Source organism: Schistocerca piceifrons, chromosome 3 (genome assembly GCF_021461385.2).
Source record: "Schistocerca piceifrons isolate TAMUIC-IGC-003096 chromosome 3, iqSchPice1.1, whole genome shotgun sequence".
NCBI classification, from domain to species: Eukaryota; Metazoa; Arthropoda; class Insecta; order Orthoptera; family Acrididae; genus Schistocerca; species Schistocerca piceifrons.
The window spans coordinates 549,858,441-549,884,060 of record NC_060140.1 but is presented as its reverse complement, the minus strand read 5'-3'; the positions used below and the strand labels follow the sequence as shown (position 1 = coordinate 549,884,060).

Below are 25,620 nucleotides of genomic sequence, written 5' to 3'. Positions count from 1 at the left end.
TTATTTTAATAATATGGCAGACAGATTAGAGGGTATAAATGTGGACTCGGCTACGACTGCTGCCACATTGATATACGTTCAAGCAAATTTAATACACAACAGAAAAACTCTTTTAAGCTGTTACGAATGTACATTAAAGTCGTGCTAATCTTGACTCTGTTATTAGACATACTTTCATACTTCGTTTTGTGAGATAACGAGCGCGACTGCAGTAGCATTCCGCAGCAGCGGTCTGGTAATAACTTCAGCAACATTACGCGGATTCCAAAGATAACAGAGGTCAAAGGCGTTGCAACGCGCTGTCCTTGAGCCACTGAAAGTGCGACGGCCTCTAGAATTTGAAAAGGTCGATATACAGTACCAAGGGAGATCCTTAGACCCCAGTAATATGTTGCGGCACGGAAGAGTATTCCATCTGAAAATGGATACGTATATTGCATCAAGTAAGAGAGGCATAGACAGAGTAATTTCGATTTTACTGACGCTTAGGACTCTTGCTTTTGTTATCTGAGGTTCTGTATGTACTATAAGAATATAACAATACTCACTCATATGCCCATAAGCTAATCTCGGTAAAAGCGCGCCAAAACAATTGAAGCGTGCGACTGCAGTAGCATTTCCATGGCAGCGGGCAAGATGTGATTTCAACAAAGATACCTACCGAGCTGCGACACAGAGTTCGATAAAAAGTATCTGCTCCGCCTGGACCTACGTGAGGCAGGCAGCACCCATGATTCCAACTATGTACTAAACTTGTTATGCAAAGGAAACGCTAATTTTTAATGAATATTAATTACGTAAATGAGGTCAATCTGAGCCCAACTAACTGGGTTATCACGTAGGTACCTCTAAATTACAGTAACTAGCATGAAAAGGTATAGAATCTCCAAATACTTAAATTCAAACTTCTGTGGATTAACTCCATTTATTTTCAATGTATCTGTTCTTATCAGACCAACAAGGCAGAGTAACTTGATATCACAAAGTCTGACGGAATAATGAGATCATGCAACATGCAACCATCGATACAGTTAATTAGTACAATATAAAGGTGGCAAGACCATACTAGTAATGGGTGAGTAAATGAATAATACCACACTGGATCTGAAAGTCAACCACATAATTTACCGTAAGTAGCTAGTTGAGTGAACGGTTACACGAATTTGTCCGTGATGTTATACATGGACAAAGGACCATACTTTGCCCAATAAATTACTAGTGAGCATCTTGAAACACTGCGCAGCTGATACGTCTTACCAACTGCTTGTCGCAAACTGCAGCTGCAAGATGTATGTTGCCGCAAGTGCATTAGCCCCAAATATCAATTGTGGTGTGTCCAAATGACCCTTGTCTCCGATGCCCTTCCTCCTTCGCAATTCATCAGCGCGAAATATTCCATTTGCGGAGCTAGCAGGAAAAGCGCATAAAGAAAGCCAAGACCCAAAACATGACTATGAGAGTGCCTACCACGTGATCGACTGCGAGACTCAGCTCCTCCGTCCAGAGTTCGGCATCGTAATTTCGTACCTCTTCCTCCGCTCCATAGCTTCTGTCCAACAGAAAGTTTAATAATGAAGTTTTATTGCCCACTACAGACATTTTCAGGATGCCCCAATGGGCAATGTTTGCACGTACAGAGAAATGTCCTCTCAAATATTTTCGCAGGCTCACAAGAGAAAGACCTCAGACACTGCTAACGGATTCGGATCATATATGGCAAGTCGCTTGTGTACAATCTAAAACTGAAGACTAAGGTCTTTCGAGGAAAGAAACTTTTTTGACTACCGCCTATGTACCCATAAAGTACGTGCTGTTAAATGGAAGTCGCCGCTGTCGTAGCGACCAAGGCATCTGGCTAGGAATCAGAGAACCTGTGTTCGATTCCCAGCTGCACTCTGTGTTGTTATTTTCATTTTTTTCCGCGTGGAAACTGGTAGGGAAAAGAGAGTTACTAAGGTAAGTAAATCGATAAGGAAGAATAACAAAGTACCCAAATAAACGTCTGAAACGACATGGATTAGTAATTAAATAAAATTTTAACTCTCGATGTATGAAAACAATTCCGAGAAAGATTGCTGTGAAAATGAGCATTCGGTGCACGGTATCGCCTAAAGGAATTAAAATTAGCCCTTGTCGTAGGTGATAGTGTACATAAAATAAAGCATTTGTGGACACTGCTACATTCCTTCACAGGGTCTGGAAAATTGTTGCCTAAAGTTTTCTCGTGCTTATACGAAGTTAATGATTAATTTGGTACAGAAGCTGTCAGTTGTTTAACCAACTCGATGAAAAATGTTTACTTTACTTCCTCCAATTCCGGGAAGTAGAAGACTGCAATGTACAAAGCATATCTTGAAGACATTTGAAAACCATACGTTGCTGACAAGTTCTGACTGATACTGAATTCCTGGGATGGACGAACTAACATCGTCACATGTGCTATCTCTTTCATACGTGGCGAGGGTCAACCGAGTTGCACCAAAAAAGCAATACCACCCAACTGCATACCTGTGTGCGAGCCATGTGTGTTTTTTTTTTTTTTTTTTTTTTTTTTTTTTTTTTTTTTTTTTTTTTTTTTTTGCCAAGCTTCAAAATTACAGTCTGCTTCTGAAAACCCAGCGAGAATTCCACAACCGAGCGTATGCAATAACGGTTCACAGCGTAACTACAACTTTCAGGACTGATTTTTCAGACAGTATTATCGTATGCGTGGTATGCATCAAAATTAACTCCCGAAAAAGAAATATTTTTAAGTGCAAACCAAGTTTGTTTTTCTCTGAAATTTCGGAAGGAACGATGCAGTTACGCGAAGATTGCATTCGTTAGATGTTCTTGACGCCAAAAGTACATTTAATTCGAATGTTTGTAAGACAAGTACCATCCATCTGGCTGTTCGAAGGAAACTGAGGGCATGTAACGGAGTGAAAGCGACCAGGATTAAATTTTTAATACTTCACTAATCCATGTCGTTTGAGAAATTTGTCTACCTTGTTATTATTGCCCATTGCTTTACTTAGCTTATTAACCCTCCTACGCCGGCCGCGGTGGCCGTGCGGTTCTAGGCGCTTCAGTCCAGAACCGCGAGACTCCTACGGTCACAGGTTCGAATCCTGCCTCGGGCATGGATGTGTGTGATGTCCTTAGGTTAGTTAGGTTTAAGTAGTTCTACGTTCTAGGGGACTGATGACCTCAGATGTTAAGTCCCATAGTGCTCAGAGCCATTTGAACCATTAACCCTCCTACGCCTATCAAATTCGAAATGGAAAAGATGCATATAAAAAAAACTGCACAATGCAACTGGGAATCGAACACTGGTTTCTCCGCTGCGCAGGCAGATGCCTTGGTCGCTGCACCAGTAGCATTTTTTTTGAACAACTTTTACCTGATGGGTTCATAAGCGGCAGTTGAAAAAGTTTGTTTCCTCGATGTCTAGGAAAATATGCGTTTGGGGACTCTATAGATGTTGATAAAATATGCTTAGTTTTCAATTATCTATCTATTCCGTCAGTTCTGAGGCGACTGGCAGTCATTACATTTAAAGGTAACTTTCTCAAAAAGAGGGGGTTGTTGACCCAAAATATTCTAGTTTTTCACTTTAAAGCGTACACAAGTTACACGTGAAATACACTGACGGAAAAGAGACCGCAACACCAAGAACTAGTTGCGCGACACAAACGAAAGTTGGTAAGCGTGTTTCTACATCTGAAAGATGATGTTTACTCAGATTTCGCACCACTAGCGTAAGAGTGCCGCTAGCAGCGCCACTATGAGGATGCAAGTCAGGTTTCTTGTTAAATACGCGCTGTAACGATCGTGAGCGTTAGTTTGAGACTGGTCGTGCTGAGTTGATGTTAGTCAAGAACGTCATTAAGGCGACAAAGATGCCATTATAAACACCTCATTGCGTTTGAGTAAGGTCGTGTAGTGGGCTACGAGAAGCTGGATGTTCCTTCTGCGATACTGCAGAAAGACTTGGCAGGAATGTAACGACTGTACAATACTGCTGGCAGCGGTGGTCACGAGAGTGTACGACCCCAAGATGACCGGGCTCCAGACGGTCATGTGTATTATCGGGTGGATTACCGGCGTAAGGCCCACGCATCGTACAGCATCTGCAGCAGGAGTTGGCATTACAGTGACACAACTAACTGTTACAAATCGGTTACTTCAAGAGTAGCTCCGACACAGACGCCCACTTCAGTGGTGTCAAGCGAGAGTTCACTGGAGGGCAGGGTGGAGGTCTGTTGTGCTTTCTGATGAAGGCTGGTTCTACCTCCGTGCTTAGTTATAGCGATTTGTTGGTTAGGAGGAGGCCCCAGTTGAGGGCCAGTATCCAATTTGTCTGCGCACAAGACACACTGGACCTACATCTGGAATTATGGTCTGGGATGCAATGTCATAGGACAGCAAGAGCACTCTCGTGGTCATCCAGTGCACCGTGACTGTAAATTTGTACGGAAATCTGGTGACTGGACCTACTGTGCTGCCATTCATGAACAGCATTCCAAGGGGTGTTTTCCAACAGGGCAACGCTCGCCCACATGCTGCTATTATAACCCAATTATGCCCTACAGAGTGTCGACATGTTGCTTGGCCTGCTCCATCACCATATCTATCTCCAGTCGAGCACATGTGGGGCATCATCAGAGAACAATTCCAACGTCTTCCACAACCAGCATTAACCGTCCCTGTATTCACCGACCAAGTGCAACAGTCATGGGACTCCATCCCGCAAACTGACATCCGACACCTGCACAACACAATGCATGCACGTTTGCATGCTTGCACTCAATATTCTCGCGGTTACACCGGTTATTAGTGTACCAACATTCCACATTTACAATGGCTTATCTCGCGCTGTGATCTTGCAATATTAATCACTTAAATATATTACTCAGACAAAGATATTCGCGAAATTTCATTACTTTACATTAATTATTCTTTCGGTGTTGCGACTTTTTTTCCGTCAATGTATGAGCCTAATAGGTTGGCCGCGTCTGAGACCTTACCCTTGTCAGTGCCGAACCAGACGATGGACCGCCTAATCATTCATTGAGCTCCACCAATCAGTTTAATATCACAAACACTATTCAGTTAGTTCCCAAATTAGCATAGCAACATGAAGAAATGATATAATTGCGTATGGTTCCGCGGCCAGAGTCAGTAGACATAAAAGTTTTCTGCGTATTGTATCGCGTCATAATGTATAAAACTACTGCTGCTGGAAAAAAACCTACTTCTCCGCCACGGTTGCAGCGGCCTTCTTCTGGGTGTACAGGTGCGCTCTAGCTATGCAGTGTCCCTTATATTTTGTTGCTGCTGTTCACTGCGCGCGCCATTACGTCATAATTTAAAAAAAAAACTTCGTTTCACTGGTCACTTAAAGAAGAAGGAGAAAGAACTTTATTTTAAAAGGTTATTAAAAGAGACACTGCATAGCTAGAACTCACCAGTATACCCAGAAGAAGGCCGCTGCAACCGTGGCCGAAACGTTGGTTTTTCTCCAGCATCACTACTTTTATACATTATGACGCGGTACCGTACCCAGAAAACTTTTATGTCGACATGAAGAAATGAATTAAAAATGAGAGGTCAAGGCTCCGGCTTATGTCACTTAAAGGTCACACGAATTCAAAAAATATTAGAAAGCACAGAAATTGCAACGCAATGTCATTGAGCCAATGAAAGTGCAGAACCTCTAGATTTTGAAAATATCGATATGTCATATCATGGGAGACCCTTTGACCCAAATAATATACTGTAGCAAAAATATTATGAGTGTTTCACCTCACAATGGGTACGTGTATTGCTTCACGTAAGGGACACTTAGCCAGGGTCTGTTCGGTTGTACTGATGATTCGAACTCTTGCTTTTGCTGTTGGGGACTGTACGTGTACTGCAATTATATAACTAATTGGTGAGCACAGGGGTGTCTTTAACTATATTTTGGGTAAACGCTCAGTGTGACTTGAGAGTGAGTTAATGTTGTAATAGGTTGTTCAAAATAGTAGCTCAAATGTGTGTGAAATCTTATGGGTCTTAACTGCTAAGGTAATCAGTCCCTAAGCTTACACACTACTTAGCCTAAATTATCCTAGGGACAAACACACACACTTATTCCCGAGGGAAGACTCGAACCTCCGCCGAGATCAGCCGCAGAGTCCATGACTGCAGCACCCTTAGACCGCTCGGCTAATCCCGCGCGGCTGTGATAGGTTGCCAACAGAGCATAAAAATAACCAATGTCAATCATGAGCGACGTCTACCAGTTGTTTACAGAATAAATGTTGAGCTCTAAAGGCATGTGTTGTCTATCAATATTTACATTGCACATAGTTGCAAACCCTGACAGTGCGAGTGAACTTCGGGACGAGAGACCTGGAATCGATTGCAACTATCAAATGCATCACATTACACAGATGAAATTCATATGATGAATAAGTACTTGTGCTACACTGAATGGGGATTTCAGATCAGTTCTTTAATCGATGCCAAATTTAGTAACGCCACACAGCTCTGATCCATTCTGAAGGCATCGTCCGCTTTTGGGAAGCAGGTGCGTCATTCCGCTCTAGTTGAAATCCTGGGTCTGATTTCGCGTGGCAGCGTTTTCCAGGACTTGCCGAGGTGCGGCGTTCCTCTGTTTCCTCCACGGTCCTCGGCAGCGCCCGCTTTGCAACGTGCTCCACTGGCCCCGCTGTGCACAACCAAGTAATGGGAGCACGCAGTCTCAAGAGAGGCGCAAACCAGCCCGCCTCGAGAACTCTCGACGAATGTCGAGACCGCGCCGGCCTACGTGTTTCTCAGTCTACTGTAGGCGCCCAAACAGCACACCTTCTGAGTTCTCGTGCGAGTGTAGCGCATCTCACTCCCGACACGCAATTCAAGTGGCGTTTAACGAGAAGCTGCACATAAAAAGAAACACAGCTTAATGGTCACTGTCAACGTCTTGTAATGATAGTTTACGCCGAAAATCATCGTAATAGGTTTTATTTGGGAACACTGATCCGACAATGCTTTTCCAGTTATGGTTATCAGTCAATGTCGTAGCTTTATTGTTAACGCGGATCCAAGGGGATAAGTGTTTCATAAGCGTCACGACCCTTCCCCCCCAACCTCCCCGAGCCACCAATTTCAATAAAAGTGTTTATACAAATGCTAAACAGGAAGTCAATCATCCACGACAGATTACTGACTTCAAAAGGTATTATTATAATATGTGTTTATTTCAAAAAGGCTTTCGAATGTGTTGACGGAGAAACTATAGAAAAAATAGTCGATAGAACTCTTCTGGGTCTGTGACAGCATTTTCAGTGTATAAAACATCCGACGCTCCAAGTGGCCTTCCTCAGCGTGTTTGTTTGCTAACGTCGAAAGCTTTACGCAAGGACAATGCGCACACAATCCAACAACTACTATAATTCAGAATAGAATCTGATTGATAGGATAAAATTGGATTCTATTTCATTGATTGTAACAAAGGTTGCGGAAGCCTAGGCTTATATAGACATTTTTTCCACCGTGTACAAACTCTAGGAACTGATCGATGAGAGGATACGGAACAAGAAAATTATAATGAACTTATGTGAGGAAATAGAGATTGCGGTCTAATACGCGCTGTACCATGCAGCCGCAGTTACAGTAAGCATCGTTTCCTCCTAGACCTAGAGGGTGGTACTGTTCGTCATACGTCATACTCTAGCTCCCTCTCCAGCCATTGTAGCCGGCCGGAGTGGCCGAGCGGTTAAAGGCGCTACAGTCTGGAACCGCACGACCGCTACGGTCGCAGGTTCGAATCCTGCCTCGGGCATGGATGTGTGTGATGTCCTTAGGTTAGTTAGGTTTAAGTAGTTCTAAGTTCTAGGGGACTGATGACCTTAGAAGTTAAGTCCCATAGTGCTCAGAGCCGTTTGAACCAGCCATTGTAACTGGTAATGTTGTGACCAATTCACTTCTCTTGCTGACTCACCTTTTAGTGGATGTGATACAGCGTTGTACACAATGATTCAGTGTTCGAATCGAGAGCTTGCCAACATGGTGTTTACTTACGGGAAGGCAAATGGCAACGGGCGGAGGGCAGCAAGGTTGCATCAGGAGGTACACCACAGCATTCAATGTTTGTAACAGCGTTTCGCCGTTTGTTTGAGTCGGGGTTCTTTCACGAAACAGGAAATCACGAAGGATCCTAAGTGCTCGGACGGCAGACTCGGAGGAAAATGTGATTAACACTGTGGAAAGCGATCGCTATCTCAGTACCAGGCAGCTGGCCCGCCACCGACCGCTTGAAACTTTCTCAGTTACACCTTTACCACGTACAGCGTGTGCAGGGTTTACTAACGACAGACTTTCTACATCGGAAGCAGTTTTGTTACTGATTTCTTCAGCAGAGAACCATGACTCCAGAGCCACATGGTCTCAGGTTCCTTGACACGGTTCGCGCGGTTTCCCCCCGTCGGAGGTTCGAGTCCTCCATCGGGCACGAGTGTTTGTGTTGTCCTTAGCATTAGTCAGTTTAAGTTAGATTAAGTAGTGTGTAAGCCTAGGGACCGATGACCTCAGCAGTTTGGTCCCATAGGAATTTACCACCATGATTCCGGGATTTGTGACATCAATCCTATTCGCAAAGGAGGCCACCTTTACGTGGAATGGTATCTTCAGCTTTCATAACAGTCATCTGTGGGATAGTATGTAGAACCACCACGGTACAGTGACAGCGAATCATCAGCATCGGTGCTGCCGGAATGTGTGGGCTGGGATAACTTTCGTTCCACGTCGCCTATCAGCCCTGAACTATTGGCGTTTCATGCGGGGACTCTGCCTCCCCAGATGGAAGAAGTGCCATTGATGATTCGAATGGTTATGTGGCTGCTACATAATGGTGCTCCAGCCCACTTCACCGTTAACGTCCGGACGTAACTCAATCGCGTCTTCCCTGGTCGATGGATCGGACGATGGGGTCCAATTGTATAGCCTACTCGTTCATGACTTGCTCGTTCATCGTATCTCAACCCGTGCGATTTCCGATTATGGGCTTATCTCAAAAGTTTCGTACACGCAGAGCCCATTCCAGATGTGGAGACACTGGAGCAGTCTACTCAGGCTGCGTTTGACACAGTTCGGATGCAGCCTGGCCGACGTGAACGTGTGAGACAGAACAATGCTACAGCGCGTACACGCATGCGTTGAGGCACATAGAATCCATTGTCGAAACAATCTGTGACTGTGGATGCATAATACAGCGCGTATTAGACCGCAGTCTCTGTAACAGCGTATGACTGAATAAATGGTCTCTAGATATGGAAGCCATGCATTTCCGGAGATAAGTTCATTAGATCTTCTCTGTTCTGTATTCTCTCATCGATCATCCCTAGGGTTTGTACACGACGGAAAAAATCACTCTGTATATAGATAAAATAATGCGAGAATTTGGTGTAAACTCTAAGTTAGCAAATCCGTTAAAGACTTACAGACGCAGTACCTAAAGTGAAATCAATGGGAGAAATACCTTAGCCCTTCGAAACAAGCACAGGTGTAAGGCAAGGTGATAGTCTAATGCCAACTACTTTAATTGTGTTCTGGAAAAAACAATAAGAAATTGAACTGAAAGTCTAAACAAATATAAAATTTCAGAAAATCTGGGAAGAGGAAGCGAAAATATTACATTAAACTGTATCGCATTTGCGGATGATTTGCTATACTTTCTGAAAATGTGAGATCTGCTGTAATACAAAGTAATACTTTCGAAGAAATAACGAGTAGGACTGGCTTAAGCATTTCTGCAGAAAAAAATTTTAACAAACATTAAAAGTCCACTGAAATTTCTGAAAACAAATATTTAATAACCTTGGGGAGATAATATGATAAAATGGTTTGTAAAAGGCTGTAGTATAACTGGGGACCTTTACAAAAAAGAAAATAATAATTCCTGTCTAAAAACGCAAAAATACGGCAATACAACTTAGTAGTGAAGCCATAATGTCTATAACTAACTAGATAAATTAGAAATTCAGAAAAGCAAATCATGAGGAAAAAATTAGGACTTCGAAAAACTATGGAAGGCTGAAACTTAAGAAGTAACAATGAATTTTATCGAAACATACAAAATATTTAGGAAGGTTGGTATTTTTTTGGACATTTATATCGAATGCTAGGCAGTACATTAAGCAAAAAGATCTTCAAATATTTGTGGGATAAAAAGTCAATAACAAGTTGGATCCAGAAAGTAAAAAAGAGGGTTAGGAAAAATAATATGAAAGCTGATACATGTGTTTACGGACGGGGTATTGAATATGGAAGGGTTCTAAGGTAGGAGAGAGCAAAAAATTGGTTTGAAGTGGTCACAAGACAGGAAGAAAGAACACTGCGAACAGATGAAAGAGCGCTGGAAGAAAAGAACAACGCTGGCCGGTGTGGCCGAGCGGTTCTAGGCGATTCAGTCTGGAACAGCGTGACCGCTACGGTCGCAGGTTCGAATCCTGCCTCGGGCATGGATGTGTGTGATGTCCTTAGGTTAGTTAGGTTTAAGTAGTTCTAAGTTCTAGGGGACTGATGACCTCAGATGTTAAGTCCCATAGCGCTCAGAGCCATTTGAACCATTTTTTTTTTTTTTTTTTTTTTTTTTTTTTTTTTTTTTTTTTTTTTTTTTTTTGAAAAGAACAACGAATAAGGAGCTGAAACTGGCCCATTTGAGAAGTAAAGAAAAGCGTTTATACTTTATCTAGGTCAATTTCCTAATTTCAGAACTAAATTTTGTAGAATTTAATATCGTGAAAACTATGTTTAGCACAGAATAATTTTCTGCGTCTTCCCCATGCTGAAAAAAAGACTCACTTCGGAAATGTAGACGTAAAGAAGTGAAATAAACAGCATTTCCTCCATCTGCACAGTCGCAGAACTATAGTATGTAGATACACTTTCCCAATCATCGTGTCAAGTGAAATATTGATAATGGTTAAAGATTTGTCTAGCATACTTCCAAGATGTTTCATGCAAAATAACACTGCAGCTAACGGTTGTGGCGTCTTTCTTATCGAATTGTTGTTGTTGTTGTGGTCTTCAGTCCTGAGACTGGTTTGATGCAGCCCTCCATGCTACTCTATCCTGTGCAAGCTTTTTCATCTCCCAGTACCTACTGCAACCTACATCCTTCTGAATCTGCTTAGTGTATTCATCTCTTGGTCTCCCTCTACGATTTTTACCCTCCACGCTGCACTCCAATACTAAATTGGTGATCCCTTGATGCCTCAGAACATGTCCTACCAACCGATCCCTTCTTCTGGTCAAATTGTGCCACAAACTTCTCTTCTCCCCAATCCTATTCAATACTTCCTCATTAGTTATGTGATCTACCCATCTAATCTTCAGCATTCTTCTGTAGCACCACATTTCAAAAGCTTCTATTCTCTTCTTGTCCAAACTATTTATCGTCCATGTTTCACTTCCATACATGGCTACACTCCATACAAATACTTTCAGAAACGACTTCCTGACACTTAAATCAATACTGGATGTTAACAAATTTCTCTTCTTCAGAAACGCTTTCCTTGCCATTGCCAGCCTGCATTTTATATCCTCTCTACATCGACCATCATCAGTTATTTTGCCCCCCAAATAGCAAAACTCCTTTACTACTTTAAGTGCCTCATTTCCTAATCTAATTCCCTCAGCATCACCCGACTTAATTAGACTACATTCCATTATCCTTGTTTTGCTTTTGTTGATGTTCATCTTATATCCTCCTTTCAAGACACTGTCCATTCCATTCAACTGCTCTTCCAAGTCCTTTGCTGTCTCTGACAGAATTACAATGTCATCGGCGAACCTCAAAGTTTTTATTTCTTCTCCATGAATTTTAATACCTACTCCGAATTTTTCTTTTGTTTCCTTTACTGCTTGCTCAATATACAGATTGAACAACATCGGGGAGAGGCTACAACCCTGTCTCACTCCCTTCCCAACCACTGCTTCCCTTTCATGTCCCTCGACTCTTATAACTGCCATCTGGTTTCTGTACAAATTGTAAATAGCCTTTCGCTCCCTGTATTTTACCCCTGCCACCTTTAGAATGTGAAAGAGAGTATTCCAGTCAACATTGTCAAAAGCTTTCTCTAAGTCTACAAATGCTAGAAACGTAGGTTTGCCTTTCCTTAATCTTTCTTCTAAGATAAGTCGTAAGGTCAGTATTGCCTCACGTGTTCCAGTGTTTCTACGGAATCCAAACTGATCTTCCCCGAGGTTGGCTTCTACTAGTTTTTCCATGCTGTTTATCGAATTAGCTGGTGTAAAATGCACATTTTAGCCTTAGCAGCACTTTAGACTCGTCGTGGCAATCTGATAACTGCTCTATGGCGATTGTAAGATTTTGTTTCAGTTACCCGACGTTCCCCGTATGGATACGGCACTGTGATGGTATTCATGTTTCCACTGACGATAACCGAGAACAGTTGAGAGAGCTTGATTCTCTCTCTCCCCAGCTTTTCTTTTTTTAATTCTTTTTGACCTCATACCACGGATCCAAACATATGTAGACATGAATAATAGGCGGATCTTATATCCGTAATTTTAATAATTACAGTTTGAAAAGACGTCAAACAGAGCCATTCAATTACGATAACATGTAGTCTCTCAGATGTCTCCATCTTTATGAATATACACTGCCAGGAAAAAATAGTACACCGCTTTAGAGGTTTCCAATTCGCTCAAGATTTATTGTTGCAATAGCGTATATGGAGTACATGAAACAATTATATTCACAGACCAATAACACAAGTGGTTCTGAAGTACCGGGTATCGACCCACACTGAAACACCCATATCAGTACGTGATGTAGCCTCCACGGGCCGCATGGCAGGCGCTGCCTCCGGCATCCAGTCGATCGTACAGGTGGCAATGCTATCCTGGGTTACGTTATCGACCTGTTCACGTAGTCCTGAGAAGTTTTCGGTTGAAGATTCGCACGAGTCACTGCTTGTCCGATAGTATCACGCATTCCTGTTGCAAGAACGACAAAAGAACTGCTCTACCAACATTCTGCAAGTACCGAGCGTAGGTTAGCGTCTCCTTCAGAAACACCAAACGTGAACGAGAGTTGTAGTTTATCACACCCTAGACATCGAGGCCCGAAGTGGGGCCAGTGTGTCTTGGGCCAACGCTCTACAAAACAGCACTCGCCAGGTCTACCCCCTCGTGCGGGCAAACGATCATCACCTGCGTGCAGGCAGAATCTGGTTTTATCGCTGAAGTCCACTGTGCGACATTCCATCTTCGAAAAGATCCTCTGGCGACACCAGTCGATGCTGTGGCTTGAGTGGAAGACGGGCTAGAGGTGTGCGCGCGCCTGTATTCCCACTACTAATAACCGGTTCGCAACACTCATGTTCACACGTCCAGGCTCACAGTCATTCTTATCTGTGTATCTGTGCTGTGGTAGGTGTACGATCTGCCACTGCTGCCCTTAGAATGCGACGATTCTGGTGGGCGTTTGTGCTGCATGGACATCCAGAACTTCGTCTACAGGAGTGAGAAAGTTCACGGAATCACTGAAACCAGCATCGTTGCACAACTGACGCAGCATGTCCAACTTGTGTGGCAATTCTCCTAATGGACCATCCCGCCATTCGGAAGACCACAATTTGACCCCTTTCAAACTCTCCCAGTTGCCTGTCAGAAGCACGAGTGCGTCTCCGTCGCGTGATGGCCTGCTTGCCTCACACGTGCGAACCACACTGAAACTTTTAGCTGTGAGCATTTTCTGTTAAAGGGTAGACACAGAAGGCGCTCTGGTAGCTAATCCACTACGCTATGTACTGAAAGCATTGTAAGTACATCTGCTATCCCCCAGGTGGCATATGCTGTCATCGGAACAAAATCAACATCGTCTTTCCTGGAGCGAGAATTTTTTTGGCAATGTATTATGCACACAAATAGAAATATTTATCACAAGAAAAGAATCGTGAAGCCCGTATAAAAAGTGCAGACTGATTCTAAAACATGTTGATCGTCCCAGATAATTCCGACTGGACGCGAGAAACATAGCGGAGCAAAGGATGAAAGAAAAGAATACATACCAGAATGACTGTCTCACTCTGCATCGGAGTTTGCTCTGTTTGGAACTTCCTGACGAATTAAAACTGTGTATAATGACCTTATCCGATGAGCTGTATAGCCACGACTTACGACGCGCTCTCGCAGATTGAAAACATCAGTGCACCGAGAATATTCAGTCTCGGTTCAAATGGTTCAAATGGCTCTGAACACTATGCGACTTAACTTCTGAGGTCATCAGTCGCCTAGAACTCAGAACTAATTAAACCTATCCAACCTAAGGACATCACATACATCCATGCCCGAGGCAGGATTCGAACCTGCGACCGTAGCGGTCGCTCAGTTCCAGACTGTAGCGCCTAGAACCGCACGGCCACTCCGGCCGGCTTCAGTCTCGGTTTGGCATTTGTTATCCGTAAATGTTGCTAGGTGTAAAATATCTAAGAGATCACCTCAGTAAATTGAAATAGTGAGCGAGTCATTTTATGCAGTTCTTCGCGTGTTCGTGACAGTATGAAATGTAATTACTTTTAGTATAGCACTATATAATTTGTGTATACTGGTTTTGATAGGATTCTCAGTGTGTGTCTTTTGCCTTTTTTTAAAAAGAAATTTAGTGTTCGTAAAACGATGTAAGAAGAGGATCAATTAATTAAGAGTATTTGCAATTTGTAACAAGACCGAAGAAAAATCTTGACTCTTGTACAGCATTCACTGAATTAAGCATGCTGATTTATCATGCCGACCATAAAGCGCAAAAATTACAATACGTTTCTTTCTTTTATTTTATTTGCCCCTCTCTCTCCCTGCTCCCTTTTTTAATTGTAAACGATACCCACTCTCCCTCCAATATGATTTGTGGTTGTTTCACTCGAGTTGGTACGCAACAAGTGGTCGCCATGCATTATGCAGTGATTATGCGGAGTAGGAGGTATGTGGCTCATTAAGCTGGGGAAGAGCTCTGCTTTGGTCTTGCTCCACGGCAACGATACCCCCACTCACAGCGAAACTGTCAGATGTTGGCAATAGAATTATGGTTTTCTCTACGACTCAGTTACGTAAAAGTAAAACCTCTTTTACATAGAGGGATTGCATTTCTCGCTTTACACATTACCTCTTTCTAATCTATTAGGAGAAGTCGCAGCCTGTCCTGACCAAAGTAGTAGCGCCAAAGAAGATTTTGGTGTTATTCAAGGATTAATGGTAATTTGCTTTTCTTGCTGCATTTAGTTGTTGCTTGCTTGTGTACTGGACGGATTTTATCAGATTTGTGTACGCATACACTGAAAGTAATATTCATACTTTTGTTGTGATCAGATACGTGATTACTGATTATAGACATTGTGCAATAATTATAATTTTTGCTAATCAAACTGTCCATGGAAAAGAAAGTCTGAGTAAGGTTTGTCAGTGTACAAATCTTCAGTTTTCACAATATAGTAAATTAAAAGTTTTTATTGATCCCTTTCAGTTTTTACGTTGCTTAAGGCTTGTTGACTAAATCCCTCGTGATCATTTCATTTCTTTAAAAATAAAACAAAGCAATAGTCGCATCAGTAGCTCTGACCATGCATTGCATTCTGCGTGGATCGCAGCATTTATTTTGAATTATTTCAGCACATTCCTGAACACAATAAATTTATGCAGTTGCAGCGGGCAGGACGAGTTAAGTTGTTACGTGCAGGAGCATTGCAGTATAACTGTTGGGAGACGTTAGAGAATATTTTTAAAAATCGCATACGGATATTACAGAACTGATTTTTCATGCTTCATAGGAAGAGTAATAAAGTTTATTTTTTCTTTTTTTTCTCTACGAGAATACTAGCTTGTCGGAGTAACGGCTTTCATAATACAAGTTATACGGCTATACATCAGAATTTATGATAATGATAGTAATATTTCTCTAGATTGCCTTGCAGTTTTTAGAGAAAAAGTACAAGTAACGATAATATTGTGAGAGATAAAGCTGTACACATTTCGCTACGTCTTCCGCCAGGATAACAATATATACAATTTTTGATAAAAAAAACATTCATTGTAATGCTATATCGTCAATAATCATAGCAGGACAAATAGAAAGGAAGTGTGATCGTTGGATATGTGAAGTGCTCCACACCTACTGTTAAGATATCTACTGAAACAAGTTTGATATAGCTAGTGGTTCGTTTGGCAAGCACAAACAACTGGTTGGGTTATCTCGTTTCGTGTATAGGAGCCTGATGATGGCGCCAGTGAGGCACCGAAAATGGTAGTGTAATAAAATTAGTCCCTACATTTTCGGGTGATGGATATCTGTCTTCTTCAAATCTACAAAAATCGTTTATCTATAGGTTTTCTTGAGAGTTTGGGAGTATCAAAATATGTGGCATATATGGATGTATGTCCTGACTTCATTGACTTAAAAGCTTTTTACACCCTCAAGGGACATTAGACCTTAGTACCTGCCATAAATTTCAAATTTTCCTGAGAAAAAGGGGTCTTATGAGACGGAAAACAAAAAGCAATAAATTTTTGAGTGTGATGTAATTAAAAACCGACTTCTTTCGGATTTCTTTTCCTTTGCTTGTACTGTGAAATATTGCTTCTTGTCAAATTTTATCATTCTAGGTCAATGGGAAGTGGCCTGTAGGATTTGATGATTGAGTTTGTGACATACTTTTCGCTGCATTGACTTAGAAGCTTAAATGTTAACCAGTGCCGAGGCACCGTAAACCTCAGTGACATAAAGAAATTTGGCACCTGTACCCATTCCTGAGAGAAAATTTTAATAGCTGGGCAGACAGACGTACAACAAAGTCATCCTACAAGGATGCCATTTTTATCGACTGAGGTGCGGAACGCTTAAAACTAGCAATTACCTTCTTACCAACACTGTGCATTTGTGGGACTTTTGCAGGCTTAAGTTCAGTTCGAAAGACCCGCTGAGCTGATTGACTTTTCTTCTCAGGATCGCAACAATAAACAGGTTCACCACCAGTGATAATATTCCGAACCATATGTGAAGTGTTACTTGGACTTCACATTCCCAAGTAAATAAATAAACACCTTCCGAAGAGGCCTTCAAGACCCAACTGTGCCGACCGCCGCCGTGTCGTCCTCAGTCCTTAGGCGTCACGGGATGCGGATACGCAGAGGCATGTGGTCAACACACCGCTTTCTCGGTCGTTGTTAGTTTTTGTGACAGTTTCCACTACTTCTCAGTGGAGTAGCTCCTCAATTGGCCTCCCAATGGCTGAGTGCATTCCACTTGCCAACAGCACTCGGCAGACCCGGACGATGACCCATCCATGTGTTAGCGAAGCCCAGCAGTCATGTGACGGGAACCGGTGTTGCCACTGTGGTAAGGCAGTTGCCCGCATTTCTAAGTGAAGTCTGACATCTCCATTCAAGTCTCTGGATCGATTTCAACCAAACCTGACCTGACAGATAAATGTGTTGTTTTGGAGTAGCACCTACTTTATAAACCTGCTTCACTGGCAGCGTAACCTATTAGTCAGAGGAAAAAAGAATTGTTTCCAAACTGCAGACTTGTAAGCTGCCGCGCGCACAACTGGTGTGTTGTGAGAGTAGCACTGGTCTGCTTTTTCGAGCTGGTCTGCAGGGGAGATGGGCAGCTGGGGGAAGGTTAAGATGATGGGGGAGAGGATGGGGAGAGAGGGGGGCGGGGGAACAGGAGGATAAGAATAAGGAGAGGGGTGAGGAGGAGATGTATAGTGAGCAGGGAGCAGGAGATAAATAGGGAGCAAGAGGTTGATAGGGAATAGGAGATGGATAGGGAGAGGGGAGCAGGACAAGAGTGAAAGAGAGATGGGGCAAGAGGCAGGTGAGAGAAGAAGTAGAGAGAGGGGGAGTTGGAGCTGTACATGGAGAGGAGAAGGAAGATAGGGACACAATGAAGGAGTAGAAGGAGATCAGTATATTTGGACGTACGCGAGCAAAGCCGCGCGGAAACGGACATTTTTTTTTCTTTTTATATCATATCATCCTATGTTAGTGCTAAAGTTTCCTGGGATTTACTCAGTGCTTAGTTGTGGTACTTGATCGTGGTGCAAGAAATATCCTTCGAAACACACTCTAAGGTGGCTTGTAATTGTAGATGTAGGTGTCGCTATTAATTTTCCGTTTGTGAAGATAAAAATGACACGGTAGTTACACAGTTCGCAAGTGGCTTTTATAACAGTAAATGAATTCGGTAAAATAAATAAACGAGAGTTCTTATTAAGAAAGGAGAAGGTCAGTCGAAATGTAAGCTTCTTGCGTAACGACGCTACTCTCTGCCAGACGATAAAGGACTGATAGAAAGCGAGCTGGCAGTGAATTGTGCCCGGTGGAAGGGGGACATGGCAGCAAGAGATAGAGAGAGAGAGAGAGAGAGAATCTGTGTCGTCCTCGCGCCTTCCACTGGCCACTTACTACAGCGCGGTTGTTGCTGTCAGAGAAGCCATCAGGTCATTAATTCGCTGGCAGTAATTACTCGCGCCGAGCGGTTGCCTTTGATTGGCTACCTCGTCGCCGGGAAGTGTCGCGGCGGCCACAGATATTAGACCGACACTGGGGCTCAGGCGGTTTGCCCGCCAGACGACCGCTTTCAATTTTCTTGTTGGCGCTGTAGGCGAGGGCCGGCCGGTATTCCAAATTATCGAAAATCCATTAGCCGGCAGCGCGGCGGTACGATGGGACGAGACGGGCAGCCGGCAGCTGGCGAGGGAAGCTGCGGCGCGCGTGGTATCCGCCGGTGAGGCTGCCGCGCATATCTGCCGCGGCAGCAACAAAAAGGCACCGGCGAGGGGGGCGGCGGGACAGGGGAGCAGGGTACCGGCGGGGGAGGCGTGGGCGGCGGGCCGTGCGTGCGCGCACGCCGGAGGTCACGCCCGCGCCAGCGCGCATGCGCCGCGGCCCGCCACCGGGTCACGGCCTCCGCCTCCGCCGACCCCGCGACCGCCGCAGCTGCCCCAAACGAGCGTGCCAACGTGTTAAATGTTAAGGCTGGCAAGCACGGGACACGGCCCACTGCACCTCGCAGCCCAAGTCCACCCTTCTCACGATCACCATAATGGAGGAACGCGAAATCGATAATCAAATCACCGGACAAAATACGAGGGTTGTTTAATACTGATAAAAAAGCAAGACAGAAAAGTTTATTTCGTAAACAACTCCTTTGAGGGATATACATCTGGTCCAACATTCCTCCAGCTTCTTCATCCCATCGCAAAAATACGTTCTGTCAAACTCTGCACAATACTCGTTGATTGCAACTGTCATTTCCTCATTTGATTAAAATTCTTCCCATCAAGAAAAAGTTTCAAGTAAAGGACAATAAGAAGTCACTTGTGACTAAGTTTCGTGAATAGGATGGATGAGGACCCAGTTAAAAGCCCAATCCACGTGCTTTCGCCATTGTTACCGCTGATGTGCGCGATGGTGCATTATCCTGGTGAAAGAGCACTTTCTAGCGTGTCAACTTCGGTTTTTCTTCAGTCAACGCAGGTTTCAAACTATTCAACAATGAAGCATAATGGGGTCCAGTTATGGTTCTGCCGTTTTGCAAATAACCTCTGGGAATTATTCCCTGGGAATACAAAATTAAAAAAAAAAAAAAAAGAGAAATGCCTGTCACCTTACCAGCTGACCAAAGGGTCTTTGCCTTTTTCGGTGCACTTCCACTAGCCTTTGTTCATCGTTTTGACTGCCGTTTTAACTCTGGTGTCTACCGATAGATCCAAGTTTCTTCAACAGTCACAAATAGGCGCAAAAAGTATTGCAGATTGCTATTAAAAATCGCCAGACATTGTGTAGAAATGTGCCGGATGCGTTTTGATCGACTGTGAGCAATCGCGGCACCCACCGCACACACGGCTTCCTCATAGCCAGTGATCCGTGGAGGACGCTATGCACACGCTCTGTTGAGATGCCTACAGTCCACGCAACCTCACGAATTTTTATTCGGCGGTCTTGCATTACTGTATCACGGATTTTGTCAGTGGTTTCCATTGTAGTGACCTCAACTGGACGATCGGAGCGCACTCCACCTTCGGTGCTTGCCCACCAAGTTTTAATGCATTAAGCCAAAAGGAAATGGTCTCCAATGATAGTGCAAAGTCCTCTTGAACTTCACCCAATTCTTATTTTATGTGTACAGCACTCCAGCCCTTGAGATGAAAATGTTTAATAACAGCACGAAACTCTGTTTTTTCCATTTTCAATCCCAGTCGACACACTGACCAGTTCAAACGGTTGTCAACAATGGACTGTACGCTGTACACTGCTGAAATCCTTCGTACGATCCTTGGAATAATCAAGCTTGCGAAACATTAAGGCGCAGGAAGAACCATTCTTTCATGGAAATTTTCCAGACTTCTCACTCTCTACTAGTTGCCACCTTTAAAGAGGCTACTGGTCGCTTTGGCGCACTGCAGATGTCGTAGAACAAATGCCAGGCGGTCATGTGATCTCCACTGCTGACATAAATCGTAACAGCGAGTGGTGTGTAAGTCTCAGATGGCTGCCTCGAATCAGCGCAATAAGATGTGGTGACAGGAACTATTGTATTTGGGTTTCTCCATGACACCACTGTAAATTGCCCGAGTTGTTGATGTATAACCGCAAACTTCCTTAGAAAAAACTCATGTTTTATGGAACTGATGGCTCTACACAGGGCTGATCTGAATCGTACTTAACAAACAGACTGCAAAAGGTTGTACTATTTGAAACAATGTTGGAGGGAAAGAAAATTTTAGTGACTGGGGAGAAATCTCAAAAGGAGTCACACAAGATTCAATTTTGGGTCCACTCCTATTCCTTATTCCTTATCTTATCAGTCCACCTAATTTTCAACATTCATCTATAGCACCACATCTCAAATGCTTGAATTCTTTTTTTTTTTTCGGTTTTCTCACAGTCCATGTCTCACCACCATACAATGCTTTGCTCCAAACGTACATTCTTGGAAATCTCTTTCTCAAATTAAGGCCTTTGTTTGATACTAACAGACTTCTCTTGGTCAGCAATACCATCCTTGCCAGTCCTAATCTTTTTATATCCTTCCTGCTTCGTCCAGTATGGGTTATCTTGTTGCCTAGGTCGCAGAATTCTTTAATTTCGTCTACTTCGTAATCCCCAATTTTGATGTTGAGTTTCCCACTGTTCTCATTTCTGCTACTTCTCATTTTTTATTCTATTTACTCCCAGTCCATATTCTGTACTCATTACACTTTTCATTCCATTCAACACATCCTTCGTCACCTTTACTCACGATAGCACTGTCATCAGCGAAACTTCCCCCTAAATTTCCATCCCCCCTTTTTATTTCCGTCATTGTTTCTTGGATGTATAGATTGAACTTCGTGAGTGCACTGGGAGCAGCTGAATTAACCACGCAGTGTACAACCCGATACCGAAAATACCTCGTTTCGAAACTGTATATACTTTATGTGAGACTCTCAGAATGTTTTGGAACGTTTTAATTCAGTCTGATGAAAAAAGATTTTCATCAGGTTCATAGTGCGACGTCTGCCGAGGGAATATTTCTAAATTTGAAATTAAAAAGGAAGACTCTCTTGGGATGCTTGTTTCTGCTCCTCTTCTTGAGGTCATTCTTTTTGTTTAGAGCCACTTTTTTCCGTATTTGCTCGGGTCCTCTAGTGCTCCACTGGTAAGCCCAGGTGACGAACACTTGCCTCGCAACGCCGCAGCTGGACACATCACAGACAAAGGCAAAACACTGATTTTGAAGTAGGCGAGCAAAGCAGGATTTGGAGATCATTAACGTGTGATGTAAATCTCTGTTGTTTAATGCACTCATAAAGGGATGTGAAGAGAGAGAGAACGATTTACATTAAGAATTTTTCGGTTGTAAGTGAAGAAGCTCGTAGATTTTTCCGAGTATATACAACAGCAGATAAATAAGCTACGGGAATGAAAGCATCTTTCCCACTGTAGCGGCGTGTTTGCTCTAACGAGCCCCATGACTGATTGAAAAACGACAGTCTGATGCCTTTCATAGATAATTCCCTTATCGAGTAGGCCATCTAGACACCGCTCAGGCTCCGACTAAAATCTTTCGTACTATACACTTCCTCCCACGACTGCTAGTGAGTAACGTATGTGTGAGAGTTTCCTGGAGGACTGAAAGAGCACAAGAGAATTGTGCGAGACTGAGAGGCGTACTCAATCACTTAGTTGGTAAGACCTTTGCTAGCGAAAGGAAGAGTTGCATGTTATAAGCACAATTCGGCATACAGCTTTAAGCCTTTACGTATTTACAGTCCGAGGAACTTACTCTTCTAGTTATTTAGTATGACGAATACGGCATTGACGGCATTCTACGTTACCAAATAAAAAGAACTGTTGCAGTCTGCAGCTATTATGCTTTCTCAGTAGTCAAGGCATTCGAAATGAGTCATTAGTACGATCTCTTCAATACGCGCAGTTACACAGGATATTTTCAAGTTCGCTCTCCGGTGAGTTCTCCCAATACATTAGTCGGTAGCATGCTGTTTTATTTCGCACTATCTAGCTGACACCGATATACTAAGGAAGTTGCATTACCATCGCTAATAACAAGAGGTGTAATGCAGAAACTGGCGGACTGATGACGGAAACAAAATGAAACCAGAAGAGAAGCTCGCTATACATTCTGGGAAAAACAATTTGTCGTGAGAATTCACATAAGTTTAACTCCGCAGGTAACAAACGCACTCTTGCTATAGTTTAATTGGAACATACGTGTTGAAACTACGAAACTGGCGAAGAAGAATAGTAACGAATTTTTCCACAGACTTTGTCCATACGGAAGTCCGAATGATCATCATGTTATCCAAACATGTGTTCGCCCCGTACAACAAGTGGTCGATGCATAGACGGTAAAGCTTCGTGTAAAGTCTCTGCAAGTGAGGCCCGCTAGCCAAGTCATCGTCCAACCGATTTTCCGAAGAAATGGAAAATGTGGGATAACGGGTCAGGAGTGCGCCAGTGGCTACAACAATATCATTCAGTTTCGGGAAGGGAGCTCACAGCTAGACGACACAATAAGACGGAGCATCGGCTCAGTTGCGCAAGAATGGGGAAAGAAGGCGGCTGTGTACTCATTAGCGTAGTCGTACTAGCCTATGGCCGATCTGATGCAGTACTGAAACATCCTGGCAGATTAAAACTGTGTGCCGGATCAGGTGAGTGTGAGGGTGGATTTCGGGTGGAGACTGGTTCGCTGATTTGGTAACAGGGTCACCAGTGTGCTATTTTGCTCCGTCCACAAAAATTCAAGTGTGAAGTTGGTCTCAACCCAGGCACACTTTTAAAAATCACTTGGGTGACAGGAGATTCAAACAGTTTCAAACGCTCAACACAGCGCCTGGTTATTGCGTTACACGTTCAGTAACGTGCCAACCCACATCTGTGAGTATAAATGCTCGGCAACGTGAATAGAATAGCAGCAACCGCGCCTAAAAGCGTCAAATAGAGAGTGTTGCTCCAAGCTCTGTATGAACTACACAAATTACCATTCACTTTTTTGTTCTTCTCTTGCCTTCGAGGTCATATTGAGGCTTCAGGTGTCTGGTGACACTTTTAATTTATTGGCTTCAACGCTATGCATAATGCTTCAATAATAAACAGAGAGAATCAATAAAAAATAGGAGGGACACAATTTAGAGTAATTCAAGTGAAAAAGTACACACATCAAAAAAAGTTTTGCATCACCTCGGTTCCGAGAGTTCCGGAACCTGTATAGAAAATTAGAACAGACATCAACATAAACATCATTTCCGCCCTTTTTATTGCTCATGAAAACTACACATTGCATGTTGTACCACCATACAGCGCCACCTTCAGAGGTGGTGGTCCGGATTGCTGTACACACCGGTACCTCTAATACCCAGTAGCACGTCCTCTTGCATTGATGCATGCCTGTATTCGTCGTGGCATACTATCCACAAGTTCATCAAGGCACTGTTGGTCCAGATTGTTCCACTCCTCGACGGCGATTTGGCGTAGATCCCTCAGAGTGGTTGGTGCGTCACGTTGTCCATAAAAATCCCTTTTCAATTTATCCCAGGCACGGTCGATAGGCTTCATGTCTGGAGAACATAATGGCCACCCTAGTCGAGCGATGTCGTTATCCTGAAGGAAGTCATTCACAAGATGTGCACGATGGGGGCGCGAACCTCGCCCATGAAGACGAAAGCCTCGCCAATATGCTGCCGATATGGTTGCACTATCGGCCAGATGTTGGCATTCACTTACCATGCAGCCGTTACGGCGCCTTCCACGACCACCAGCGGCGTGCGTCGGCCCCACATAATGCCACCCCAAAACAGCAGGGAACCTCCACCTTGTTGCACTCGCTGGACGGTGTGTCTAAGGTATTCAGCCTGACCGGGTTGCCTCCTAACACGCCTCTGACGATTGTCTGGTTGAAGGCATATGCGACACTCATCGGTGAAGAGAACGTGTTGCCAATCCTGAGCAGTCCATTCGGCATGTTCTTCGGCTCATCTCTATCGTGCTGCATGGTGTCGTGGTTGCAAAGGTGGACCTCGCCATGGACATCGGGAGTGAAGTTGCGCATCATGAGCCTACTGCGCACAGTCTGAGTCGTAGCACGACGTCCTGTGGCTGCACGAATTCAACATTGTGGCGTTGCTGTCAGGGTTCCTCCGAGCCATAATCCGTAGGTAGCGATCATCCACTGCACTAGTAGCCCTTGGGCGGCCTGAGCGAGGCATGTCATCGACAGTTCCTGTCTCTCTGTATCTCCTCCATGTTTGAACAACATCGCTTTCGTTCACTCCGAGGCGCCTGGACACTTCCCTTGTTGAGAGCCCTTCCTGGCAAACAATGCGGACGCGATCGAACCGCGGCATTGGCATTGTAGGCATGGTTGAAATACAGACAACACGAGCCATGTAGCTCCTTCCTGGTGGAATGACTGGAACTGATGGGCTGTCGGACCCCCTTCGTCTGATAGGCGCTGCTCATCCATGGTTGTTTTATATCTTTGGGCAGGGTTAGTGTCATCTCTGAACAGTCAAATGTCTGTGATATAATATACACAGTCAACGTCTATCTTCAGGATTTCTGGGAACTGGGGTGATGCAAAACTTTTTTTGATGTGTGTAGGTGTTGCAGTTAAGAGGTACCTGGAGTGAAATTAACACACTGAGAATCTGTTGTCTCAGGGGAAAACCTGTACCAGCTCAGCATTCGTACTTGTTCAGTCGAACTACATGACACTATCCAAAACAGGAGCCGAGGCAACTGTGACGAAACATGGGCTATAGATGACAGGGGTGAAAGGCAGCTGCGGAGGACATGCGAACGGGAGACTCGACGTGTAATTGTTGAGAAACTGACCGCCCAGATGAACCACGGGGCTGCTAACAACGTCTCCTCAACAATTCTTTGGCGAACGTTGGTTCATACGGGTCTCCACCGCAGGCGCCTGGTTCACACTCTCATGCTAACTGCCGTTCATAGGTGACGAAGGCTGGAATTTACACGCCATTACCGAAACTGGACATCTACTGATTGGCGACAGGTGGCTTTTTCAGATGAATCACTTTTTACGGTCCATCGGACGGA

General features: G+C 43.8%; 1 protein-coding gene across 1 annotated transcript in view; it reads left to right on the top strand.

Moving 5' to 3' along the window:
• LOC124788824 (protein FAM117B-like) overlaps positions 1-19,097 on the top strand; it is a 39,830-nt gene extending 20,733 nt beyond the window's left edge. The window contains exon 2 of the mRNA XM_047256105.1: positions 18,810-19,097. Within this exon, the coding sequence (XP_047112061.1) occupies positions 18,810-19,097 (288 nt within the window). The remainder of the gene's footprint in view (positions 1-18,809) is intronic.
• Positions 19,098-25,620: the final 6,523 nt, after the last annotated feature.